Source organism: Nerophis ophidion, linkage group LG13 (assembly GCF_033978795.1).
Source record: "Nerophis ophidion isolate RoL-2023_Sa linkage group LG13, RoL_Noph_v1.0, whole genome shotgun sequence".
NCBI lineage: Eukaryota > Metazoa > Chordata > Actinopteri > Syngnathiformes > Syngnathidae > Nerophis > Nerophis ophidion.
The window spans coordinates 13,284,744-13,308,587 of NC_084623.1; the positions used below are offsets into that span (position 1 = coordinate 13,284,744).

Below are 23,844 nucleotides of genomic sequence, written 5' to 3' on the forward strand. Positions count from 1 at the left end.
TTCAATCTGGTTTTTGTATCAGATTGGTAGCAAAAAGTGACGTTCTTTTTTTTTTTTTTTTAATGTGTCAAACTTTTATTTTTATTATTTTAATTTGTAATTTATTTTTTTTATTTTCGACTCCTTCTACCGTATTGCTTTTTCACTATCTTGTTTAGCTCATTCATTGTTTAAGTTCTTTGTTTTTTTTATTGTGTTTGTTAAGAGGCCTACTGAAACCCACTACTACCAACCACGCAGTCTGATAGTTTATATATCAATGATGAAATATTAACATTGTAACACATGCCAATACGGCCTTTTCAGTTTACTAAATTGCAATTGTACATTTCGCGCCGAAATATCCGGCTGAAACGTCTCGGTATGATGTTCCCAGCTATTAGCTTGTCTGTTTTCATCGCGAAATTCCACATCATTCTAGACATCTGTGTTGCTGAATCTTTTGCAATTTGTTCAATGAACAATGGAGACATCAAAGAAGAAAGCTGTAGGTGGGAAGCGGTGCATTGCGGCCGGCTTTAGCAACACAAACACAGGCGGTGTTTCATTGTTTACATTCCGGAAAGATGACAGTCAAGCTTTACTATGGAACAGAGCGGTCAAGCGAACACGGTTGGACTGGACCACACACACAAAATACAGTGTATTATGCAGCGATCATATCGAAAGATCGTGTTTCGAAGAGGGTCCCTTGCGAAGGGCAGAGATGGGCATCGCCACCACCTGAAGAAAGTTACGGGGCCTACCTTCAGGTTGTACAGGTACGACCATATAATCTCACTAAAACACTAGTAACACAATAAGCAGATAATGGATTTTTCCAGAATTATCCTAGTAAAATAGTCTAATAACATCTGAATTGCTCCCACTGCCCTCTAGTCTTTTTCTTTTTTTCTAACCCTTCACTCTCATTTTCCTCATCCAGAAATCTTTCATCCTCGCTCAAGTTAACCAGGCAGACCCGTCAAGTCAGGTAAAATTTCCATCTAATATACCGTAAATATGGTCTGATTACAAGAAAATATAGTGTAGATGACTAGAAGAGGGAATGGCACTTCTACCTCCGGTTGAAAGTTCAGTCTAAACAGAAGGGCAGCGTAGGAATAAAGTAGCGGCTCATAGTCGAGAATTTCCGCTACGTAACATCTTGCCTCGGTCTTTCTCGGTCCGTGTTTGTACTCGATTCCCAGTTTCTTCGAAAAGAGACAGACCTCACATATGTGAAGGTTCAGTAAGTGTGAATTGTTTTAGTTATATTGTAAAACTTACAAGCATTGCTTGGAGTTATAAGTGAAGAACCCGAACCAGTAGAAACGATGAAGCTATAGTGTGGATGACTAGAAGAAGGAATGGCACTTCTACTTCCGGTTGAAAGTTCAGTCTAACCAGAAAGGTAGTTTAGCATTTGCAATAGAAAACTTGTTTTAAATGAAATAACACTCCTGTCTTTGATCGTTTAAATGTTTTAAACTATTTGCATTGTGGTCTTTCGGTCAAGAACAATCCATAAATCGGCCACGCCGTTTTGTAGGCGGCAGTGTACAAAGCGTAGGAATGAAGTAGCAGCTTATAGTCCGAAATTTCCGGTACGCAACCATCTTGCCTCGGGCTTTCTCGGTCCGTGTTTGTACTCGATTCCCAGTTTCTTCGAAAAGAGACAGACCTCACATATGTGAAGGTTCAGTAAGTGTGAATTGTTTTAGTTATATTGTAAAACTTACAAGCATTGCTTGGAGTTATAAGTGAAGAACCCGAACCAGTAGAAACGATGAAGCTATAGTGTGGATGACTAAAAAAAGGAATGGCACTTCTACTTCCGGTTGAAAGTTCAGTCTAACCAGAAAGGTAGTTTAGCATCTGCAATAGAAAACTCGTTTTAAATGAAATAACACTCCTGTCTTTGATCGTTTACATTTTTTAAACTATTTGTATTGTGGTCTTTCGGTGCAGAACAATCCATAAATCTGCCACGCCGTTTTGTAGGCGGCAGTGTACAAAGCGTAGGAATAAAGTAGCAGCTTATAGTCCGGAATTCTGTGTATGTAACATATTGCCTCAGACTTTCTCGGTCCATGTTTGTACTCGATTCCCAGTTTCTTCGAAAAGAGACAGACATCACACATGTGACGGTTAAGTAAGTATGAATTGTTTTAGTTATATTGTAAAACTCACAAACATTGCTTGGAGTTATAAGTCAAGAATCCGTACCAGTAGAAACTATGAAGCTTCTTTGATTTTTTTAAAACTATTTGAATTTTGGCCTTTCAGTGGAGAAAAATCCGTAAATCAGCCGTGCCATTTTTGTAAGCCACGGTGTGTGACGCGTAGGAATAAAGTTGCGGCTTATAGTGTGGAATTTCCGGTACGTAACCATCTTGCCTCGGGCTTTCTCGGTCCGTGTTTGTACTCGATTCCCAGTTCCTTCGAAAAGAGACAGAAATCACATATGTGATGGTTCAGTAAGTATGAATTGTTTTAGTTATATTTTAAAACTTACAAGCATTGCTTGGAGTTATAAGTGAAGAACCCGAACCAGTAGAAACGATGAAGCTATAGTGTGGATGACTAAAAGAGGGAATGGCACTTCTACTTCCGGTTGAAAGTTCAGTCTAACCAGAAAGGTAGTTTAGCATCTGCAATAGATCAAATGAAATAACACTCCTGTCTTTGATCGTTTAAATGTTTTAAACTATTTGCATTGTGGTCTTTCGGTCAAGAACAATCCATAAATCGGCCACGCCGTTTTGTAAGCCGCGGTGTACAAAGCGTAGGAATAAAGTAGCAGCTTATAGTCCGAAATTTCCGGTACGCAACCATCTCGCCTCGGGCTTTCTCGGTCCGTGTTTGTACTCGATTCCCAGTTTCTTCGAAAAGAGACAGACATCACACGTGTGATGGTTTAGTAAGTATGAATTGTTTTAGTTATATTGTAAAACTTACAAGCATTGCTTGGAGTTATAAGTGAAGAACCCGAACCAGTAGAAACTATGAAGCTATAGTGTGGATGACTAAAAGAAGGAATGGCACTTCTACTTCCGGTTGAAAGTTCAGTTTAACCAGAAAGGTAGTTTAGCATCTGCAATAGAAAACTTGTTTTAAATGAAATAACACTCCTGTCTTTGATCGTTTACATTTTTTAAACTATTTGTATTGTGGTCTTTCGGTCAAGAACAATCCATAAATCGGCCACGCCGTTTTGTAGGCGGCAGTGTACAAAGCGTAGGAATAAAGTAGCAGCTTATAGTCCGAAATTTCCGGTACGCAACCATCTCGCCTCGGGCTTTCTCGGTCCGTGTTTGTACTCAATATCCAGTTTCGGGCTTTCTCGGTCCGTGTTTATACTCGATTCCCAGTTTCTTCGAAAAGAGACAGACCTCACATATGTGATGGTTCAGTAAGTATGAATTGTTTTAGTTATATTTTAAAACTTACAAGCATTGCTTGGAGTTATAAGTGAAGAACCCGAACCAGTAGAAACGATGAAGCTATAGTGTGGATGACTAAAAGAGGGAATGGCACTTCTACTTCCGGTTGAAAGTTCAGTCTAACCAGAAAGGTAGTTTAGCATCTGCAATAGATCAAATGAAATAACACTCCTGTCTTTGATCGTTTAAATGTTTTAAACTATTTGCATTGTGGTCTTTCGGTCAAGAACAATCCATAAATCGGCCACGCCGTTTTGTAAGCCGCGGTGTACAAAGCGTAGGAATAAAGTAGCAGCTTATAGTCCGAAATTTCCGGTACGCAACCATCTCGCCTCGGGCTTTCTCGGTCCGTGTTTGTACTCGATTCCCAGTTTCTTCGAAAAGAGACAGACATCACACGTGTGATGGTTTAGTAAGTATGAATTGTTTTAGTTATATTGGAAAACTTAAACATTTCTTGGAGTTTTAAGTGAAGAATACGAACCAATAGAAACGATGAAGCTATAGTGTGGATGACTAAAAGAAGGAATGGCACTTCTACTTCCGGTTGAAAGTTCAGTCTAACCAGAAAGGTAGTTTAGCATCTGCAATAGAAAACTCGTTTCAAATGAAATAACACTCCTGTCTTTGATCGTTTACATTTTTTAAACTATTTGTATTGTGGTCTTTCGGTCAAGAACAATCCATAAATCGGCCACGCCGTTTTGTAGGCGGCAGTGTACAAAGCGTAGGAATAAAGTTGTAGCTTATAATCCAAAATTTCCGGTATGCAACCATCTCGCCTCGGGCTTTCTCGGTCCGTGTTCGTACTCAATTTCCAGTTTCTTAGAAGAGAGACAGACATCACAAATGGGACGTTTTAGTGAATATGAATTGTTTTAGTTATATTGTAAAACTTACAAACATTGCTTGGAGATATGAATAAAGAATCCGTACCAGTAGAAACGATGAAGCTTGTTTAATTTTTTTTTTAACTATTTGAATTGTGGCCTTTCAGTGGAGAAAAGTCCATAAATCAGCTGCGCCATTTTTGTAAGCCGCGGTCTGCAAAGTGTAGGAATAAAGTAGCGGCTTATAGTCCGGAATTTCCGGTGCATAACCATCTTGCCTCGGGCTTTCTCGGCTCGTGTCTGTACTCGATTCCCAGTTTCTCGGAAAAGAGAACTTGAGATACGCACGCTCCGGTGCAAGTTGCAGGCAAACAAATTCTTGTTCAACTTTCCATGTCACTCAAATGACACGGCGTTAAAACTTGCACACGATTCCTCTTTCATCCGAGAGCTTTCTGTTCCTTGAGAAGATCGTAAATGTCGTCGGCGCTGCTTAGTCTTTCGAAGAAGGGGATGAGGTCAAGGAGCTCGCTATCTGACGTGTCATCAAACCAGGAGCCCACCGGAACCTGTAGGATTCAGCAACACGGTGGAAGCAAACGTTGAGAAAAACTTTATGGCAGAGAAGGAATTCGGGGAGAGCGTACCGCGTTGTCCGGGTGGAAGACGTAGGAGGCCGGGGAATTGTCGATGATGATGACTTTGTTGAGGTCTCTCCCTAAGTGACTCAGGTCTTTGACATAGTTCCCTTTGTGAAAGACGCAGGCCTCCCTGAAGAGACGGCTCCGGAAAGCGCCGCATCTATCCAGGATGTCCGACACGGGGTCCGCGTACTGTTGCCACAGAAAGAAACTTACCGGTTATTTCAGGGGGTTGGCAACCCTACTGGTCACACTTATCATTACACCACATACCAACTAAAATAGCTTCGAGGTCGGTAAGCAAAACCAGAAATGTTCCGTACATTAGGCGCCTTTATCATGAATTGATTAACCCCGACTTAAACAAATTGAAAAATGTATTCGGGTGTTACCATTTATTGGTCTATTGCGGGGGTCGGGAACCTTTTTGGCTGAGAGAGCCATGAAAGCCAAATATTATAAAATGTATGTCCGAGAGAGCCATATAATAATTTTTAACACTGAATACAAATAAATGTGTGCATTTTTAAGTAAGACCAACATTTTAAGAATATAATAGGTATCTTCTTCTTTTAATAACATTGTCATTCTGAAGCTAATTAATAAAATAGTTCTTACCATTAATGCGATTTCTTGAAAACGGAGGGATGGATTAAAATGCATGATAATGTTTTATATTTTGAACGTTATTTTTAACACTGTGATTACCAGCGGAATTATTCATTACTTATCGCTGTGAGAGTTTATGTAAATTCACCTAATTGGGTTGATAATATTTTTTGCAAACCCATAACTATAATTCAAAAATGTGCTGTTATTGAGTGTCTGTGCTGTGTAGTGCTCGGCAGAGTAAATGTGTAATACTCTTCCATGTCAGTAGGTGGCTAATTGCTTTTGTAGATGTCGGGAACATGGTATGTCGTGATTACAAAATGCGGGAGGCTGCATGTAGGTAAAAAGGTATCCAACACTTAAACTAAAAATAAACAAAAAGGCGAGTGCCGCTAAGAAAAGGCATTGAAGCAAAACAAAACTAAAACCGAACTGGCTGCAAAGTAAACAAAAACAGAATGCTGGACGACAGCAAAGACTTACAGTGTGCGGAGCAGACGGCGTCCACAAAGTACATCCGTACATGGCATGACAATCAACAATGTCCACACAAAGAAGAAGTGCGTCCGCACAACTTAAATAGTCTTGATTGTAAAAACAAAGCACGCGCGATGAATAGCATTCAAGGAGGACATGAAACTGCGACAGGAAAATACCAACAAAAGAAGAAAAGCCACCAAAATAGGAGCGCAACTCACACAAGAAAACACCGAAAAAACTCAAAATAAGTTACGGCTTGACAGTACACCTACATAGAGACAAGAGCTATTGCGAGAACAATTTTTTTTAATGTTTTCTGCTGGTGGTGCGCCTCAGAATTTTTTTAATGAAAAAAAAGTGTTTTGGCTCAAAAAAGGTTGAAAAACACTGACTTATCGTGTTAAGCAATGCCAGCTAGGATTTATCTGAGAGCCAGATGCAGTCATCAAAAGAGCCACATCTGGCTCTAGAGCCATAGGTTCCCTACCCCTGCTCTATTGTATGGAATATGTACTGTAATAAAAGTTTCAATCAATTAATCAATCAATCAATCAATCAAAGACTCGGGTATTAAAGTGCACTGTTGAGTTTTGAGGGGGAAAACATTTTATGTGAGCATTATAGTTATGTTGTTTTCTTAAACTTCTGAGTTTCATTTGCGAGTATTGTATTCTAGGCTTTGCACGCAGTAGCAATTCCAAGACATTAGATGGCAGTGGTGCAAAAGCTAGAGTGTGTTGCCATTGCTTGGAAGTAGCCACTCTGCAAAAACTGAATTCAAATAAAATGAAATATTCCAAATAAGAGTGATATTTGCTTATTTTTGGTCTGATGGGAAGATTCTTTTTACAAAGCAGATTTTATGTTGGAGTGTTTTACTTGTTTTAAGGGCTTTGGCCTATATTGAGTAAAACATGCTTGAAACTAGAATATCAACTGTTGCAAAGCTGTGTCATTAACACTCACAAGTATAAAACTACTTTTTAAAGTAATAATTTCTTACTTCAAGCATGGAAAATAAAACAATGATGTCAAGATAATGGCACTAGCATTTACTTAATTCAAGAATATTTTTCAACATAAAGCGAAATGGTCACTTTTTTTCTATCAAGAAAAGTGCACTTGTTATTAGTGAGAATATACTTATTTTAAGGTATTTTTGGGTTCATTGAGGTTAGCTAATTTTACTTGTTTTGGAAAGTCTTGACAAGCCAAATGTTCTTGTTCTATTTGTCATGATCCACGACTTGGATCATGCCATGTTCTGTTTTTGTTCTGTTCGTACATCACATTCTGTTATTTGATGTCCTTAGTTCCTGGTGGCACTTCCCGTTTTGTTCCGTTGTCATAATTGCCCAATTAGTGTCACTTGCTTTCTGTTTCTTACGCGCACCTGATTTGTGATTATCTCCTTATTTAAGACTGCCTTTGTTTGCCATTCGTTCTCGGACTCTTATTTGCTTCCACGCAACAGATGACGTCGCTCTTCCCGCATTGTGGTAATCTACTTTTGAGACTGTTTATGTCCCTAGTTTACATGCCTTCTGTTTGTTTTGTCTAAGTGCCTTTGTGCAAGTGCCTTTGTTCTTAGTTTCTTTTATAGTGTTCTTTAGTGTACAAATAAGTTATCATTCCTACCTTCACGCTGCGTTCCATCTCCGCTGCACCCACGAGAGAACAAAACATCACCACGATGCCACCCAAGCGTCACACTACTGGCAGATAATTTTGCTTAGTTCAAATAAAATACTACAAATTTTTGTATTTCTTTTTCTTGTTTTTGAACACTGACTTTTTGCAGTGCATGAAGCTGGAGGTGCCAGTCTTGTTTTTTGTTGCGCTCTAAAAAGTGTTTGTTCTATAAGTATTGTCCTTAGCGCACACCATCTTAGTTGTATTTTTCATTACCAAATTTACAGGTGTTGAAATCGCTAATATCTTATCGATAGCATGAAAATGAGCATTGAGTTAGCGTGTTTGGAAAAGTGGAGCCGAATTCAGTATCGACACATTTTATTTTACATTTTTATAAGCCAACTACAAGCTCCAATCGATGAAGATTCCATTATTATGTAGTGTCTTTTTGTAAAGTATTTTATTTGGATATTTTTGCTATTAAATGAAAATAACTTTAGTAAGTTCTGCCCCTGTTTTGCTTCCCTCACGTAGTTAAAGGCATCAAACATATCAGTGACAGCACTTAGCGGCAGTCAATAAATATTTCTCTGACAAGTTCAATTAGTAATTATCTTTAGTATCTTTTAAAAGGCTACATGTTTTGAACAGCTCTCAGTGCTATTTGCGCCCTATAGCGTTGCCCTTGACTGTAAAATTGGACCTGGAATTATTTATGTAAGCCGTACCCTTTGTGTGCGAGGTGTTTTATGGTAAGTCAACAACCCCCCAACACGCAAAACGGACCCCCAGTAATTCTGAACATCGGATTTTACGACAGCAGCTGCCGAATTCCTCACGGTGTGGACCACGTTCTTAGCCGCGCACCTTCCAGTCAACTTTGTACAGCTCAGTTTCAGAGCCAACTAACCTTTGAGAGGCTTGCGGTGAATAAAACGCATTCGAACATCTCCCCCATCCGCTTGAGGAATTCATCAACATGGGGTCTCTTCGACACATACACCTGGGTAGAAAGACAAAAAGATGAGGAATAAGTGAAAACGTCAGTCTGTAGCATTATTGATACAGACAAACAGTACTAATTGACCATCTTGAATACTTTTTATTTAAGATATGCATTAACATTAGTGGTGTGAATCTTTGGGCACCTAACGATCCAATCCGATTCCAATCCTTGGGTGGCAACTCGATTCAAATCGATTTTCACAATGTGCCATTTTGTAAAATATTTACGATAAAACTTTTTCAAACGAGGTTACAGGTTAGAAAAGCTGTTTTGGATTGCATAGGGGTGGCCTAGACATCCATCCATTTTCTACCGCTTATTCCCTTTTGGGGTCGCGGGGGGCGCTGGCGCTTATCTCAGCTACAATCGGGCGGAAGGCGGGGTACACCCTGGACAAGTCGCTACCTCATCGCAGGGCGTGGCCTGGACAAAGTATTTTTTAAAAAGTAGTCTTGAAAAAAAAAAAATAAATAAATAAAATACATACATATATATACATATATATACCTATATATATATATACATATATATATATATATATACCTATATACATATATATACATATATATATATATATATATACATATACATATATATACATATACATATACATATACATATACATATATATATATATATATAAAGTCGAGGTAACTATGGTTCAGCCGTTATACAGTGCTCAATACCAGGGTAGAGCGGAATATACGTTAGGTCAGGAAAACTCCCCTGAACAGCAGGGAAACCTGCAAAACAGGCTTATATGGATGAAATAGCCCCTGTATTTATTTATATATAAATGTATATACATATATATATATACATATACATATACATATATATATAAGTGTATATATGCATGTATATACATATATATATACATACATATATATACACATACATATATATACATATATATGTATATATATACATATATTTACATACATATACAAATATATGTATTAATTATATATGTATACATATATATAATATATGAATATATAGTATAAAAAATACAAAAACATTGATTTTTGAACATTCTGAATCGATGTGTAAATAAGAATCCTGAGTTAGTATTAGCAGTGTCATAGATTAACAATGTTACAAAAACATTTTTGTTTAGCATAAACTGTCGCTAAATGTTGTTCGTTTGTACACTTAACGACAAACTACTGAAAAAAACTTGATATTTGTCATAAAATAAGTCAGAAAAGCACAAGTGTTCATGTGCAATAAATTGGTTTGATTTCATCCAAAACGTGGCACTTTGTTGTTGTTTTCGAAAAAACTAACTTAAAAAAACTCTTAAAATGTTGATGTAGATTGTTAAATGTAAATATAAGCATTTTATATTTTTAAGGCGTAGAGGGTGACATGATAACATATATTATTATATATTTTATCTATTTTTTACAGTTCCAAGCATCCTTCTGAGGGCAGTCGTAACTATGATGTGACCCCCGACGAAAATGATTTAGACACCCCTGCTGTATGGGGACTATTTACCGTGATGCAATATAATTCCTCAGTACAAATTAGGGAATAATATACACCACAGTGTGAGATTTATGGCCAGTGATGTCTGTGGGACTTCATGCGGCATTAGCCACTGAAATAGCTGCACGCTGTTTACAACCATCCAAAGACTCAGGCTTATTCTTTGCTAAACTGAAGCAATCATTTATTTGGACACAAGACACATATACATATATATATAAACATATGTATATATATATGCACATATATATACACACACATATATATACATATACACACATATATATATACATACACACACATATATATACATATACACACACATATATATACATATACACACACACATACATATACACACACATACATATACATATACACACATATATATATATATACACATATATATATACACACACATATATATACATACATACATATACACATATATACATACATATACATATATATATACATACACACACACATATATATACATATACATACACATATATATACACACACACACACACATATATACATATACATATATATGTATATGTTAATAAGGACCATACCTGGTGAACTTCTCCATCAATGTCAATTGGAGTGATGAAATCTGCATTGTTTACTGGCTGTTGAAGAAAAAAAACAAAAGTGTTGATTCATTTTAATGGAGATTAAAATATAGTACTGTTCATTAGATATTTAAAACAAGCAGAGGTAACAAATCAGTGGTGAATATGTTTATTTGTTAAATAACTCACCATATGATTATGTATATGTTAGACCAGGGCTGGGGAATTATTTTGACTCAGAGGTCCAAATTTAGAGAAAAAATGTGTCTCTGGCCCTGTTTATGATGTCTGATTGACCGCTAAAAACGTTATGACGGACTGCCTTTAAAGAGGGAATGGAATTTTACTTTTTTTTACTAAATGAAACACCCAGAATATCCACGAAAATAAAGAATGTGGGATTTACAATATTAACTATGAACGATAAAACACTGAATATTGACAACAAATGAACGTCGCACCCCCTCTTGATTGACATTTTTCAATCGAGCAAACGCAACAAACATGCAACAAACACGGCAAAATATGAACGTAAAGGGTAAAAAAAAACCCCACCTACAATCTGATATATCACTAAGCTTTGGAACTTTGTAAAAATCTCCTTCCGCGTCTGTCCCTGACACCCGTATTTCAGGCGGGCCGATCTGAAAACAGTCTGTGGAAACGCTCCGCTTGGTGCCTCGTCTGAACTGCTGTGACTTAGATTGCCATAGTAATTAATCAAATTACCATAGTAACTAGTATATAATCTAAAAGCGCAGATTCCAACCATTAAAATACTCTTTATATTTCAAGAATTACGGTCATTTCAAAACATCACTGCACATCATAATGGCAGCTACAGTTTCCATCTTAAAGATCGACAAATAATATTTGGGATTGCCCAGATTGAAAAAGCAGGGTTAGTTAGCTAACACTAGCACTTTGCATTTAGGAATCAATTTCTTGATTAATCTAATTCCTTAACTTCTACAGAAAGTCATGTTTTTTTTTTTTTGTTGTACCATGCATTTTATATATATATATATATATATATATATATATATATATATATATATATGTGTGTGTGTGTGTGTGTATATATATGTATGTGTGAGAAAAATAACAAGACTACATCTCAACAGAACTGTTTCATGAGGGGTTCCCTCAATCATCAGGAGATTTTAATGTAAGCATTCACATACAATGGTTTATATAGGGCACAGAGTGGGTGGGTACAGGCAGGCGTAGGGGCATGGTGATTGGCTCATGTGTTACATGTGACGGCATGTTGATATGATTTCACTGCGCTTGTTGAGGGATGACAGGTCTGGATGATATATAATAAACAGTTTCTCTTTTAAGCATAGGTTGCATCTTTTATTACCACTGTTGTAAGGTGTGCTGGATGCAAGAATTTGCCATGTTATTGAATATTCAACATTATTGTCTTTGAGGTTCCAAATGTGCTTGCTGAGTTCTGTAGAATTCCGCAAAGTCTGGTTTCTAAAGGAGGCCTTGTGATTATTCCATCTGGTTTTAAACGCTCCTTCGGTTAATCCTACGCACGTGTCGGATGTGTTAATGTCTTTGCGTGTTACCTTTGCTTGCTAAACGACTAATGTTTGTATGCATCCCCCGTTGAGAGGGCAATCAGGTTTCTTGCGACAGTTGCATTCCTTATTGGTTTCAGAGTCGTTTAGTCTGGGGGTAGGCAGTCCTTTTGCAATTGCTTTGTTGTGGTTTGAAATGATTTGCTGTATGTTATTCATACAGCTGTAGCTCAATTTAATGTTGTTCTTGTTGAATATTTTTCTTAGGGTGTTACCTTTGGGGAAGTGTTTGTCGATCAGAGTGAGGAACTTGTGGCCGATATTGGTTGAGACGTTTTTGCTGAATGGGGGGTTGTACCAGATGATGTTTCGTTTTCTGCTCTTTTTACGCTCTACCACGGTATCGAGCACTATTCTCTGGATAATCCAATCAAGACATATCCCGCTCCAAATTTACATTTGTTAAGCACTGTACGACGATCCGAAAAGGAAAAATTCAGCATCGAATACTCCACGAAGAACATTCCCATACCCGCGCAGAAGGACTACAGGCAAAGACTCATAGAAAAGACGGAACACTTCCTAAGAAGGATGCGGTGGAAAGCACCTTTTTTCCTCCACCCTGAAACAAAAAGGAAGGCAAAAGGAAACTTACGGATTCGAATCTACCAAAAACACACCCACAGTCAAGGAATTAAAGGACTTTGAGAAAGACATGTATATATATATATGTACTGTTTTTTATTGAAATATATATATTTTATGTTTTTCTTCTTAAAAGACATACGTCATATTTTAAAATGATGGTTTTGTGGGAGATAAGCACAGATAAATTGATTTCAATTTATTTGAAATATAATTAATTCAACTTTTGTTGTACATTGTACCATTATTTACAGTTCAATGTCGTATAAAACAAATGCTGTGCGTTGGTCATGAACCACAACAGGAAATGGTGAAAAACCCTACATAAAAATGCGTCTAAGTCAACTGATTTTTTTTTAATGTCTAATCAGTTTATTCCACCAAGCTCGAAGGGTTGATATCGGCCTCACATTCATATTCCAGTATGGATAATTTATTACCCTGAAAACTATACATGGAACTTTGTAGCTGGTGTGGAGCAATATACCACATGGAAACTGCTACTTCACTCATTTTAAATTGTTTTTGCAATCCATAATCTCCTCAGAGATGCGATTTAAAAAACTAACAGAGTTAATGTTGCGTTACATTTTGACGGATTTTGGTATTTTTTTATTTGTGTTTGACTGCTCCATTAATGTTGTTACGTGAGTTACTTTGTCTAAAGCCACATGTAAACACACACGTGGCTCAGTCTTAGATATATCCAGTGACATCTAAACCACATTTCACTTGGAATCCATGACATAATTTCACGGGACACAGACTTCACTTTTAGAATTGATGTCTTCGCTTGGTAAATCATGGCATGAAAAGATACACCTCTTTGGTTCATGCAAAGGTCTTACATATATTTACACCAACACATTAAGAATAAACCAGTTTACCAAATGATGTGAATGTCAGAATGGGTTATATTATAGCTGCATGCATGCACTGCAAAAAGTGACATCTAAGTAAGATTAAATATCTCAAATAAAGGTGATATTTGCTTATTTTCTGTCTGATAAGATAATTCTTCTCACTAAGCATATTTTATATTAGTGTTTTACTTGTTTTAAGGCTTTTGGTCCAACATGATCTAAGATATTACAGCTTGTAGCTGAGATTTTACGACCTATATTGAGTAAAACATGCTTGAAACTCGAATATCAACTGTTGCAAAGTATAAAACTACTTTTTTAAAGTAATATTTTCTTACTTCAAGCATGAAAAAAAAATCATGATGCCGAGCGCATATCATTATGTCAAGATAATGACACTAGCATTTACTTAATTTGAGAATATTTTTCAGCATATTGAGCAAAAAGGCATTTTTTTTCTACCAAGAAAAGTGCACTTGTTATTAGTGAGAATATACTTATTTTAAGGTATTTTGGGGTTCATTGAGGTTAGCTAATGTTAATTGTTTTGGAAAGTCTTGACAAGCCCAATTTTCTTGTTCAATTAGCAGATAATTTTGCAAAGGTCAAATAAAATACCCCTAATTTTTGTATTTTTTTTCTTGTTTTTGAACACTGACTTTTTTTTTTTTTTTTGACTTATGATTATGGCTGTCAAACAAGTAAAACATTTTTTCCATAATTTAAATCAAAATGAACCGATATTATTTGCAGATGGATACAATTTTTCACCTTTAACAAGTGTACCCTTGACGGATAATTTAAACATTTTTAATACCTATACAACACTGCAAAAAGTAAGTGTTCAAAAACAAGAAATACAAATACAAAAGGGTATTTTATTTGAACCAAGCAACATTATCTGCCAAAATAACAAGAACATTTGGCTTGTCAAGACTTTCCAAAACTAGCAAAAATGTTATGACCTATATTGTGTAAAACATGCTTGAAACTAGAATATCAACTGTTGCAAAACTGTCTCAAACACAAGTATAAAACTACTTTTTTAAAGTAACATTTTCTTACTTCAAGCATGAAAAAAAAATCATGATGCCGAGCGCATATCTTTATGTCAAGATAATGACACCAGCATTTACTTAATTTAAGAATATTTTTCAACATATTGAGCAAAAAGGTGTTTTTTTTCTACCAAGAAAAGTGCACTTGTTATTACTAAAAATATACTTATTTTAAGGTATTTTCGGGTTCATTGAGGTTAGTTAATGTTAATTGTTTTGGAAAGTCTTGACAAGCCCAATTTTCTTGTTCAATTAGCAGATAATTTTGCAAAGTCCAAATAAAATACCCCTAATTTTTGTATTTTTTTCTTGTTTTTGAACACAGACTTTTTTTTTGACTTATGATTATGGCTGTCAAACGAGTAAAACATTTTTTCACAATTAATCACATTTGGTCCATAATTTAAATAAAAATGAATCGATATTATTTGCAGATAGATATAATTTTTCACCTTTAACAAGTGTACCCTTGATGGATAATTTAAACATTTTCAATACCTATACAACACTGCAAAAAGTCGGTGTTCAAAAACAAGAAATACAAATACAAAAGGGTATTTTATTTGAACCAAGCAACATTATCTGCCAATATAACAAGAAAATTGGGCTTGTCAAGACTTTCCAAAACTAGCAAAATGTTATGACCTATATTGTGTAAAACATGATTGAAACTTGAATATCAACTGTTGCAAAACTGTCTCAAACACAAGTATAAAACTACTTTTTTAAAGTAATATTTTCTTACTTCAAGCATGAAAAAAAAATCATGATGCCGAGCGCATATCATGTCAAGATAATGACACTAGCATTTACTTAATTTAAGAATATTTTTCAGCATATTGAGCAAAACGGTCTTTTTTTTTCTACCAAGAAAAGTGCACTTAATTAATTGTTTTGGAAAGTCTTGACAAGCCCAATTTTCTTGTTCTATTGGCAGATAATTTTGCTTGGTTCAAATAAAATACCCCTCATTTTTGTATTTTTTTTTCTTGTTTTTAAACACTGACTTTTTGCAGTGTGGTTATGATTAGGGCTGTCAAACGAGTAAAACATTTTTTCACAATTAATCACATTTTGTCCATACTTTAAATCAAAATGAATCGAGATTTGCAGATAGATATAATTTTTCACCTTTAACAAGTGTACCCTTGACGGATAATTTAAACATTTTTAATACCTATACAACACTGCAATAAGTCAGTGTTCAAAAACAAGAAAAAAAAATACAAAAATTAGGGGTATTTTATCTGAACGAACCATAATTATCTGCCAATAGAACAAAAAAATGTGGCTTGTCAAGACTTTCCAAAACAAGTAAAATTAGCTAACCTCAATGAACCCAAAAATACCTTAAAATAAGTATATTCTCACTAATGTGAATTATATTTATATAGTGCTTTTCTCTAGTGACTCAAAGCACTTTTACATAGTGAAACCCAATATCTAAAGTTACATTTAAACCAGTGTGGGTGGCACTGGGAGCAGGTGGGTAAAGTGTCTTGCCCAAGGACACAACGGCAGTGACTAGGATGACGGAAGCGGGAATCGAACCTGCAACCCTCAAGTTGCTGGCACGGCCGCTCTACCAACCGAGTTATGCCGCCCCTTTACAACTTTACTACTATACGAGTATGTATTTTCTATTTTTTTCATTGAAAATAAAACAGCAAAAGTCCATTTGGCTGTCGTCTGTATTAATTATGAGACAAAATTGTGTCAAAGTCATGATTTTTTTTTTTCATGCTTGAAATAAAAACATATTGCTTTAAAAAAGTAGTTTTATACTTGTGAGTGTTGATTACAAAGCTTTGCAACAATTGATATGCTAGTTTCAAGCATGTTTTACTCAATATAGGTCGTCAAATCTCAGCAACAAGCTGTAATATCTTACTGAGATCATTTAGTACCAAAACCCTTAAAACAAGTAAAACACTCTAACACAGGGGTAGGGAACCTATGGCTCTAAAGCCAGATGTGGCTCTTTTAATGACTGCATCTGGCTCTCGGATGAATCTGAGCTGACATTGCTTAACACGATAAGTAATGAATAATTCCACAGTGTTAAAAATAACATTCAAAATATAAAACATTCTCATGCATTTTTATGTTCAAGAACTTGCGTTAATGGTAAGAAGTTATTTATTTATTATTGGTTAGTGTTGGGCTTGCCCTCCTGGGGGTTCTTCAGACCACCAAGCACCGACATGAGAGCCTGTTTTAGGGTTAAAATATTGTATTTTTTTTCAATTAGTCCCTCAGTTGCTTTCTAGCAATTGTCTTTTTCTCTTTCGTCCTCGTTCGCCCTCTGGCTCCAGCCCCAACCCCGTCTTTCCTCCTGGCTGCTGCTTATAACAGAGCGACAGGTGATTAGATAACAAGGCCCAGGTGGGCCATCTAGGCACCTGTCGCTGATTTCGAGGCCGGTCCTGGCAACATCCTGCTTTGCTGCAGGCCCGCAGGCCACGCCCCCTCCACAGTTAGCTACAGAATAACAATGTCATTACAAAGAATAAGAGCCCTATTATACTCTGGAAATGTTGGTTCTACTTAAAAATGTAAGCGTTTAGTTGTGTTCAGCGTTAAAAAAAATATTATATGGCTCTTAGGGAAATACATTTGAAAATATTTGGCTTATTGGCTCTCTTAGCCAAAAAAGGTTCCCGACCCCTGCTTTAACATAAAATCTATTTGTGAGAGGAATTATCTTATCAGACAGAAAATAAGCAAATATCCTCCTTAGTTGAGATATTTAATCTTACTTAGATTTCAGTTTTTGCAGTGTACTGTTTTAATGAAATGTTTTTTAAACAATATACTTTTTTTTTTAAACAGCGCAACAAAAAAAGGACATAAACACGATTTTAATGACAATTGTAAAAAAAAAAACAAAAAAAAAAAACAATGTATATTGTAGGAATACAGAATGTGTATTCCTGCTGTTGGAGCACTTGCTTAGAGAAGAGGAGCTACAATAAGTTTAGATGCCAGTTTCACGCAATAACACACAATGTGGACTGCTAATGAAGTCAATGAATTAAATCATATTATGTCCTACATATGGTGAATAGAGATGGTCGATAATATCGGACTGCCGATATTATCGGACGATAAATGCTTTAAAATGTAACATCGGAAGTTATGGGTATCGGTTTCAACACAGCAACATTGTACCATGCTAAGGAATGGCCCGAGGGTGAGAAAGCGAAGTAGTGCCATTAAAGGAACTTATAATTAACACATTATTATTGCATTATCTTTTACAGCCCTAGTTCTGATTAAAGGCCTACTGAAAGTCGCTACTACCGACCACGCAGTCTGATAGTTTATATATCAATGATGAAATATTAACATTGCAACACATGCCACTTTACTAAATTGCAATTTTAAATTTCGCGCCGAAATATCTGGCTGAAACGTCTCGGTATGATGAGGCGTGCGTGTGACGTCACGGATTGTAGAGGACAGTTTGTTCCAGCATCGTTCCTAGCTAATAGCTCATCTGTTTTCATTGCGAAATTCCACAGTATTCCGGACATCTGTGTTGCTGAATCTTTTGCAATTTGTTCAATGGACAATGGAGACATCAAAGAAGAAAGCTGTAGGTGGGAAGCGGTGTATTGCGGCCGGCTTTAGCAACACAAACACAGCCGGTGTTTCATGGTTTACATTCCCGAAAGATGACAGTCAAGCTTCACTATGGAACGGAGATATCAAGCGAACACGGTTGGTTTGAAACACACACACACACAAAGTACAATGTATTATGTAGCGATCATTTCGAAAGATCGTGTTTCGAAGAGGGTCCCTTGCGAAAGGCAGAGATGGGCATCGCCACCACTTGTCGACTGGTGCTGAAGAAAGGTGCAGGGCCTACCTTCAGGTTGTACAGGTACGACCATATAATATCACTAAAACACTAGTAACACAATAAGCAGATAAGGGATTTTCCAGAATTATCCTAGTATCCTGGGGCAGCATAGCTCGGTTGGTAGAGTGGCCGTGCCAGCAACTTGAGGGTTGCAGGTTCGATTCCCGCTTGTGCCATCCTAGTCACTGCCGTTGTGTCCTTGGGCAATACACTTTACCCACCTGCTCCCAGTGCCACCCACACTGGTTTAAAAATGTAACTTAGATATTGGGTGTCACTATGTAAAGCGCTATGAGTCACTTGAGAAAAGCGCTATATAAATATCATTCACTTCACTCGTAAATGTGTCTAATAACATCTGAATCGCTCCCACTGCCCTCGTCTTTTTTTTTTTTTTCTAGTCCTTCACTCTCACTTTCCTCATCCACGAAGCTTTCATCCTCGCTCAAATTAATGGGGAAATCGTCGCTTTCTCGGTCCGAATCGCTCTCGCTGCTGGTGGCCATGATTGTAAACAATGTTCAGATGTGAGGAGCTCCGCAACCCGTGACGTCACGCGCACAGCGTCTGCTACTTCCGGTACAGGCAAGCCTTTTTTATTAGCCACCAAAAGTTGCAAAATGTATTGTCAATGTTCTATACTAAATCCTTTCATCAAAAATATGGCAATATCGCGAAATGATCAAGTATGACACATAGAATGGACCTGCTATCCCCGTTTAAATAAGAAAATATCATTTCAGTAGGCCTTTAAAGCAAAGTAGAACTTGTGGTTTTGACTATCTTGTGTATAAGCAGTCAAAATGTCATGTTGGCGTATTGCATTCACTCCCTTGTCCTGTGGTCATTGTATTGCGTTAATTACTAGTTGTTTTAAAACCATTTTTATAATTCATCAACATTTGTTGTCTGATGCTCGGCATCGAGCGATGTGAAGTGGCACCGTTATTTGTTCGGATGGCGCGGTGTTTGCCATTTAGAAATTAGATTGCACAACTGTGAATCAATATTGGGTTATTGATTGGATGTCTCATTTGCAGAGTCAGCAAGACAGAAGTCGGGTCACTAATCTGAGCTATAATGTAGCAAAGCCAGCTGGCAATAACTCACGTTGTGCCTGGCTACTCAAAATCTGAAGAGGTCTGAGGCTAGGCTCCAGTCCCTCATCAATTTAAATAAGAATATGGTAAATAAATGGAGTGCTTCAAACTTCCAGGTGAGTTTGCACTTTCATTTGCTTAAACATACCGCAGTTTCTTTCTGGAGTTTTGTGTTTCTATTGTGTTGTATTTCCCACTGAAGTACAGTAAAAATCAGTGATATTTACAGTACAAGAAAAGTTTGGACACACCTTCTCATTCAATGGGGTTTCTTTATTTTCATGACTATTTATATTGTAGATTGTCAATGAAGGCATTAAAACTATGAATGAACGCATGTCATACTTGCCAACCCTCCCTGATTTTCCGGGAGACTCTCCCGAAAACCTCCAGGGACAAATTTTCTCCTGAAATTCAGGCCGAGCTGGAGGCCACGCCCCCTCCAGCTCCATGCGGACCCGAGTGACGTGTCGACAGCCTGTTTTCGCGTTGGCTTTCCCACAATACAAACAGAGTGCCTGCCCAATGACGTTATAACTGTAGAATGATCGAGGGCGAGTTCTTGGTTTCTTATGTGGGTTTATTGTTAGGCAGTTTCATTAACGTCCTCCCAGCGCGGCAACAACACACAACAACAGCAGTCACGTTTTCGTCGACCGTCAAGCAGTTCGTCTGCCGTAAACAGCAATGTTGTGACACTCTTAAACAGGACAATACTGTGCATCCATATGTGACAATAACATCTACGACTTTTAGAGCAGTGGTTCTCATCATTTTTTCCAGAGATGTACCCCCTGTGAACATTTTTTTTTTAATTCAAGTACCCCCTGATCAGAGCAAAGCATTTTTGGTTGGGAAAAAAAAGATAAAAAAGTAAAATACAGCACTATGTCATCAGTTTCTGATTTATTAAATTGTATAACAGTGCACAATATTGCTCATTTGTAGTGGTCTTTCTTGGACTATTTGGGAAAAAAAGATATAAAAATAACTAAAAAGTTATTGAAAAACAAACAAGTGATTCAATTATAAATAAACATTTCTACACATACTGTAATGAGGTGGGGACTTGTCCAGGGTGTACACCGCCTTCCGCCCGATTGTAGCTGAGATAGGCACCAGCGCCCCCCGCGACCCCAAAGGGAATAAGTGGTAGGAAATGGATGGATGGATAGCTGTAAATATACTCCTCCCCTTTTAAGCACGCCCCCCAAAACATTTGTAAGCAAAATTGGTGTGCTTACAAATCCATAGTGTAAAAAATTTTTGTAAAAATAATTCAGTGTAGAAAAAATGTTGTGTGTATAAAAATTCAATACAAAAACAATGAGTATGTAAAAATTCAGTGTCTGAAATTCAGTTTTTTTTACACGCGGAATTTTTAAACACTGTATTTTAACAAACTGAAGTTTTGCTCATGTATGTTTATTCAATGAAATTTTCAGTATAATTTGATGTAAAAAAAAAAAAATCCAGTTCACAAAATTCCAACGCAAAATCTTCAGTTATATAAATGGATGTCCAAAAATAGCTTTCGTATGAACACAGAAATTACCCTTCATAGGTGAGATAGTGTTAAAAACACACCAAACACTCAATTTCTTTCATTCTGCTGTAAATAGCTCAAAACGTCATAGGCGGATTTCAGGAAATATCGGCACTCAAAGTAGGAACAAGTGGCTACGTATGCTCGAGATTCCGCCTCCACCCACAGAGACAAATCAAGTGGCTCACAAGAGGCTTAACTGTGTTCCTTTAATTTTGTTATAGATAGCTCACAAAGTTATGGGGGAAATTCTAAATCAACTTCCAGGAAATGTCCGCGATCAAAGAAGGAACAAGTGGCTACTTATGCTCAAGATTCCGCCTCCACCCACAGAGACAAATCAAGTGGCTCACAAGAGGCTTCACTGTGTTGTTTTAATTCTGCTATGGATAGCTCAAAAAGTTATGTGGGAAATTCTAAATCAACTTCCAGGAAATGTCTGCAACCAAAGTAGGAACAAGTGGCTACGTATGCTCGAGACTGCGCCTCCACCCACGGAGACAAATCAAGTGGCTCACAAAAGGCTTGACTGTGTTGTTTTAATTCTGCTATAGATAGCTCAAAGAGTTATTGGGAAAATTATAAATCAACTTCCAGGAAATGTCCGCAATCAAAGAAGGAACAAGTGGCTACATATGGTCAAGATTCCGCCTCCACCCACAGAGACAAATCAAGTGGCTCACAAGAGGCTTAACTGTGTTCCTTTAATTTTGCTATAGATAGCTCAAAAAGTTATGGGGGAAATTATAAATCATCTTCCAGGAAATGCCCGCAATCAAAGTAGGACCAAGTGGCTACGTATGCTCGAGATTCCGCCTCCACCCACAGAGACAAATCAAGTGGCTCACAAGAGGCTTAACTATGTTCCTTTAATTTTGTTATAGATAGCTCAAAAAGTTATAGGGGAAATTATAAATCACCTTCCAGGAAATGTCCGCAGTCAAAGTAGGAACAAGTGGCTACGTATGCTCGAGATTCCGCCTCCACCCACAGAGACAAATCAAGTGGCTCACAAGAGGCTTAACTGTGTTCCTTTAATTTTGTTATAGATAGCTCAAAAAGTTATGGGGGAAATTATAAATCAACTTCCAGGAAATGTCGGCAATCAAAGTAGGAACAAGTGGCTACGTATGCTCGAGATTCCACCTCCACCCACAGAGACAAATCAAGTGGCTCACAAGAGGCTTGACTGTGTTCTTTTAATTTTGTTATAGATAGCTCAAAAAGTTATGGGGGAAATTGTAAATCAACTTCCAGGAAATGTCCGCAGTCAAAGAAGGAACAAGTGGCTACGTATGCTCGAGATTCCGCCTCCACCCACAGGGACAGATCAAGTGGCTCACAAGAGGCTTAATTGTGTTCCTTTAATTTTGTTATAGATAGCTCAAAAATTTATGGGGGAAATTATAAATCAACTTCCAGGAAATGTCGTCAATCAAAGTAGGAACAAGTGGCTACATATGCTCGAGATTCCGCCTCCACCCACAGAGACAAATCAAGTGGCTCACAAGAGGCTTAACTGTGTTCCTTTAATTTTGTTATAGATAGCTCAAAAAGTTATGGGGGAAATTATAAATCAACTTCCAGGAAATGCCCGCAATCAAAGTAGGAACAAGTGGCTACGTATGCTCGAGATTCCGCCCCCACCCACAGAGACAAATCAAGTGGCTCACAAGAGGCTTAACTGTGTTCCTTTAATTTTGTTATAGATAGCTCAAAAAGTTATGGGGGAAATTGTAAATCAACTTCCAGGAAATGTCGGCAATCAAAGAAGGAACAAGTGGCTACGTATGCTCGAGATTCCGCCTCCACCCACAGGGACTAATCAAGTGGTTCACAAGAGGCTTAACTGTGTTTCTTTAATTCTGTTATAGATAGCTCAAAAAGTTATGGGGGAAATTGTAAATCAACTTCCAGGAAATGTCCGCAGTCAAAGAAGGAACAAGTGGCTACGTATGCTCGAGATTCCGCCTCCACCCACAGGGACAGATCAAGTGGCTCACAAGAGGCTTAATTGTGTTCCTTTAATTTTGTTATAGATAGCTCAAAAATTTATGGGGGAAATTATAAATCAACTTCCAGGAAATGTCGTCAATCAAAGTAGGAACAAGTGGCTACATATGCTCGAGATTCCGCCTCCACCCATAGAGACAAATCAAGTGGCTCACAAGAGGCTTAACTGTGTTCCTTTAATTTTGTTATAGATAGCTCAAAAAGTTATGGGGGAAATTATAAATCAACTTCCAGGAAATGCCCGCAATCAAAGTAGGAACAAGTGGGTACGTATGCTCGAGATTCCGCCCCCACCCACAGAGACAAATCAAGTGGCTCACAAGAGGCTTAACTGTGTTCCTTTAATTTTGTTATAGATAGCTCAAAAAGTTATGGGGGAAATTGTAAATCAACTTCCAGGAAATGCCCGCAATCAAAGTAGGAACAAGTGGCTACATATGCTCGAGATTCCGCCTCCACCCACAGAGACAAATCAAGTGGCTCACAAGAGGCTTAACTGTGTTCCTTTAATTTTGTTA

The 23,844-nt window shown here is 37.2% G+C and overlaps 1 protein-coding gene across 1 annotated transcript in view; it reads right to left on the bottom strand.

The window, feature by feature from the left end:
- Nucleotides 1-681: 681 nt before the first annotated feature.
- The window catches only part of LOC133564249 (uncharacterized), a 31,236-nt gene continuing 8,073 nt past the window's right edge, over nt 682-23,844 (bottom strand). Inside the window, exons 3-6 of the mRNA XM_061918433.1 lie at nt 10,702-10,758; nt 8,534-8,626; nt 4,903-5,088; nt 682-4,824 (exon numbers count right to left, since the gene is read on the bottom strand). Of these exons, the coding sequence (XP_061774417.1) occupies nt 4,696-4,824; nt 4,903-5,088; nt 8,534-8,626; nt 10,702-10,758 (465 nt within the window). The 3' untranslated portion in view covers nt 682-4,695. The remainder of the gene's footprint in view (nt 4,825-4,902; nt 5,089-8,533; nt 8,627-10,701; nt 10,759-23,844) is intronic.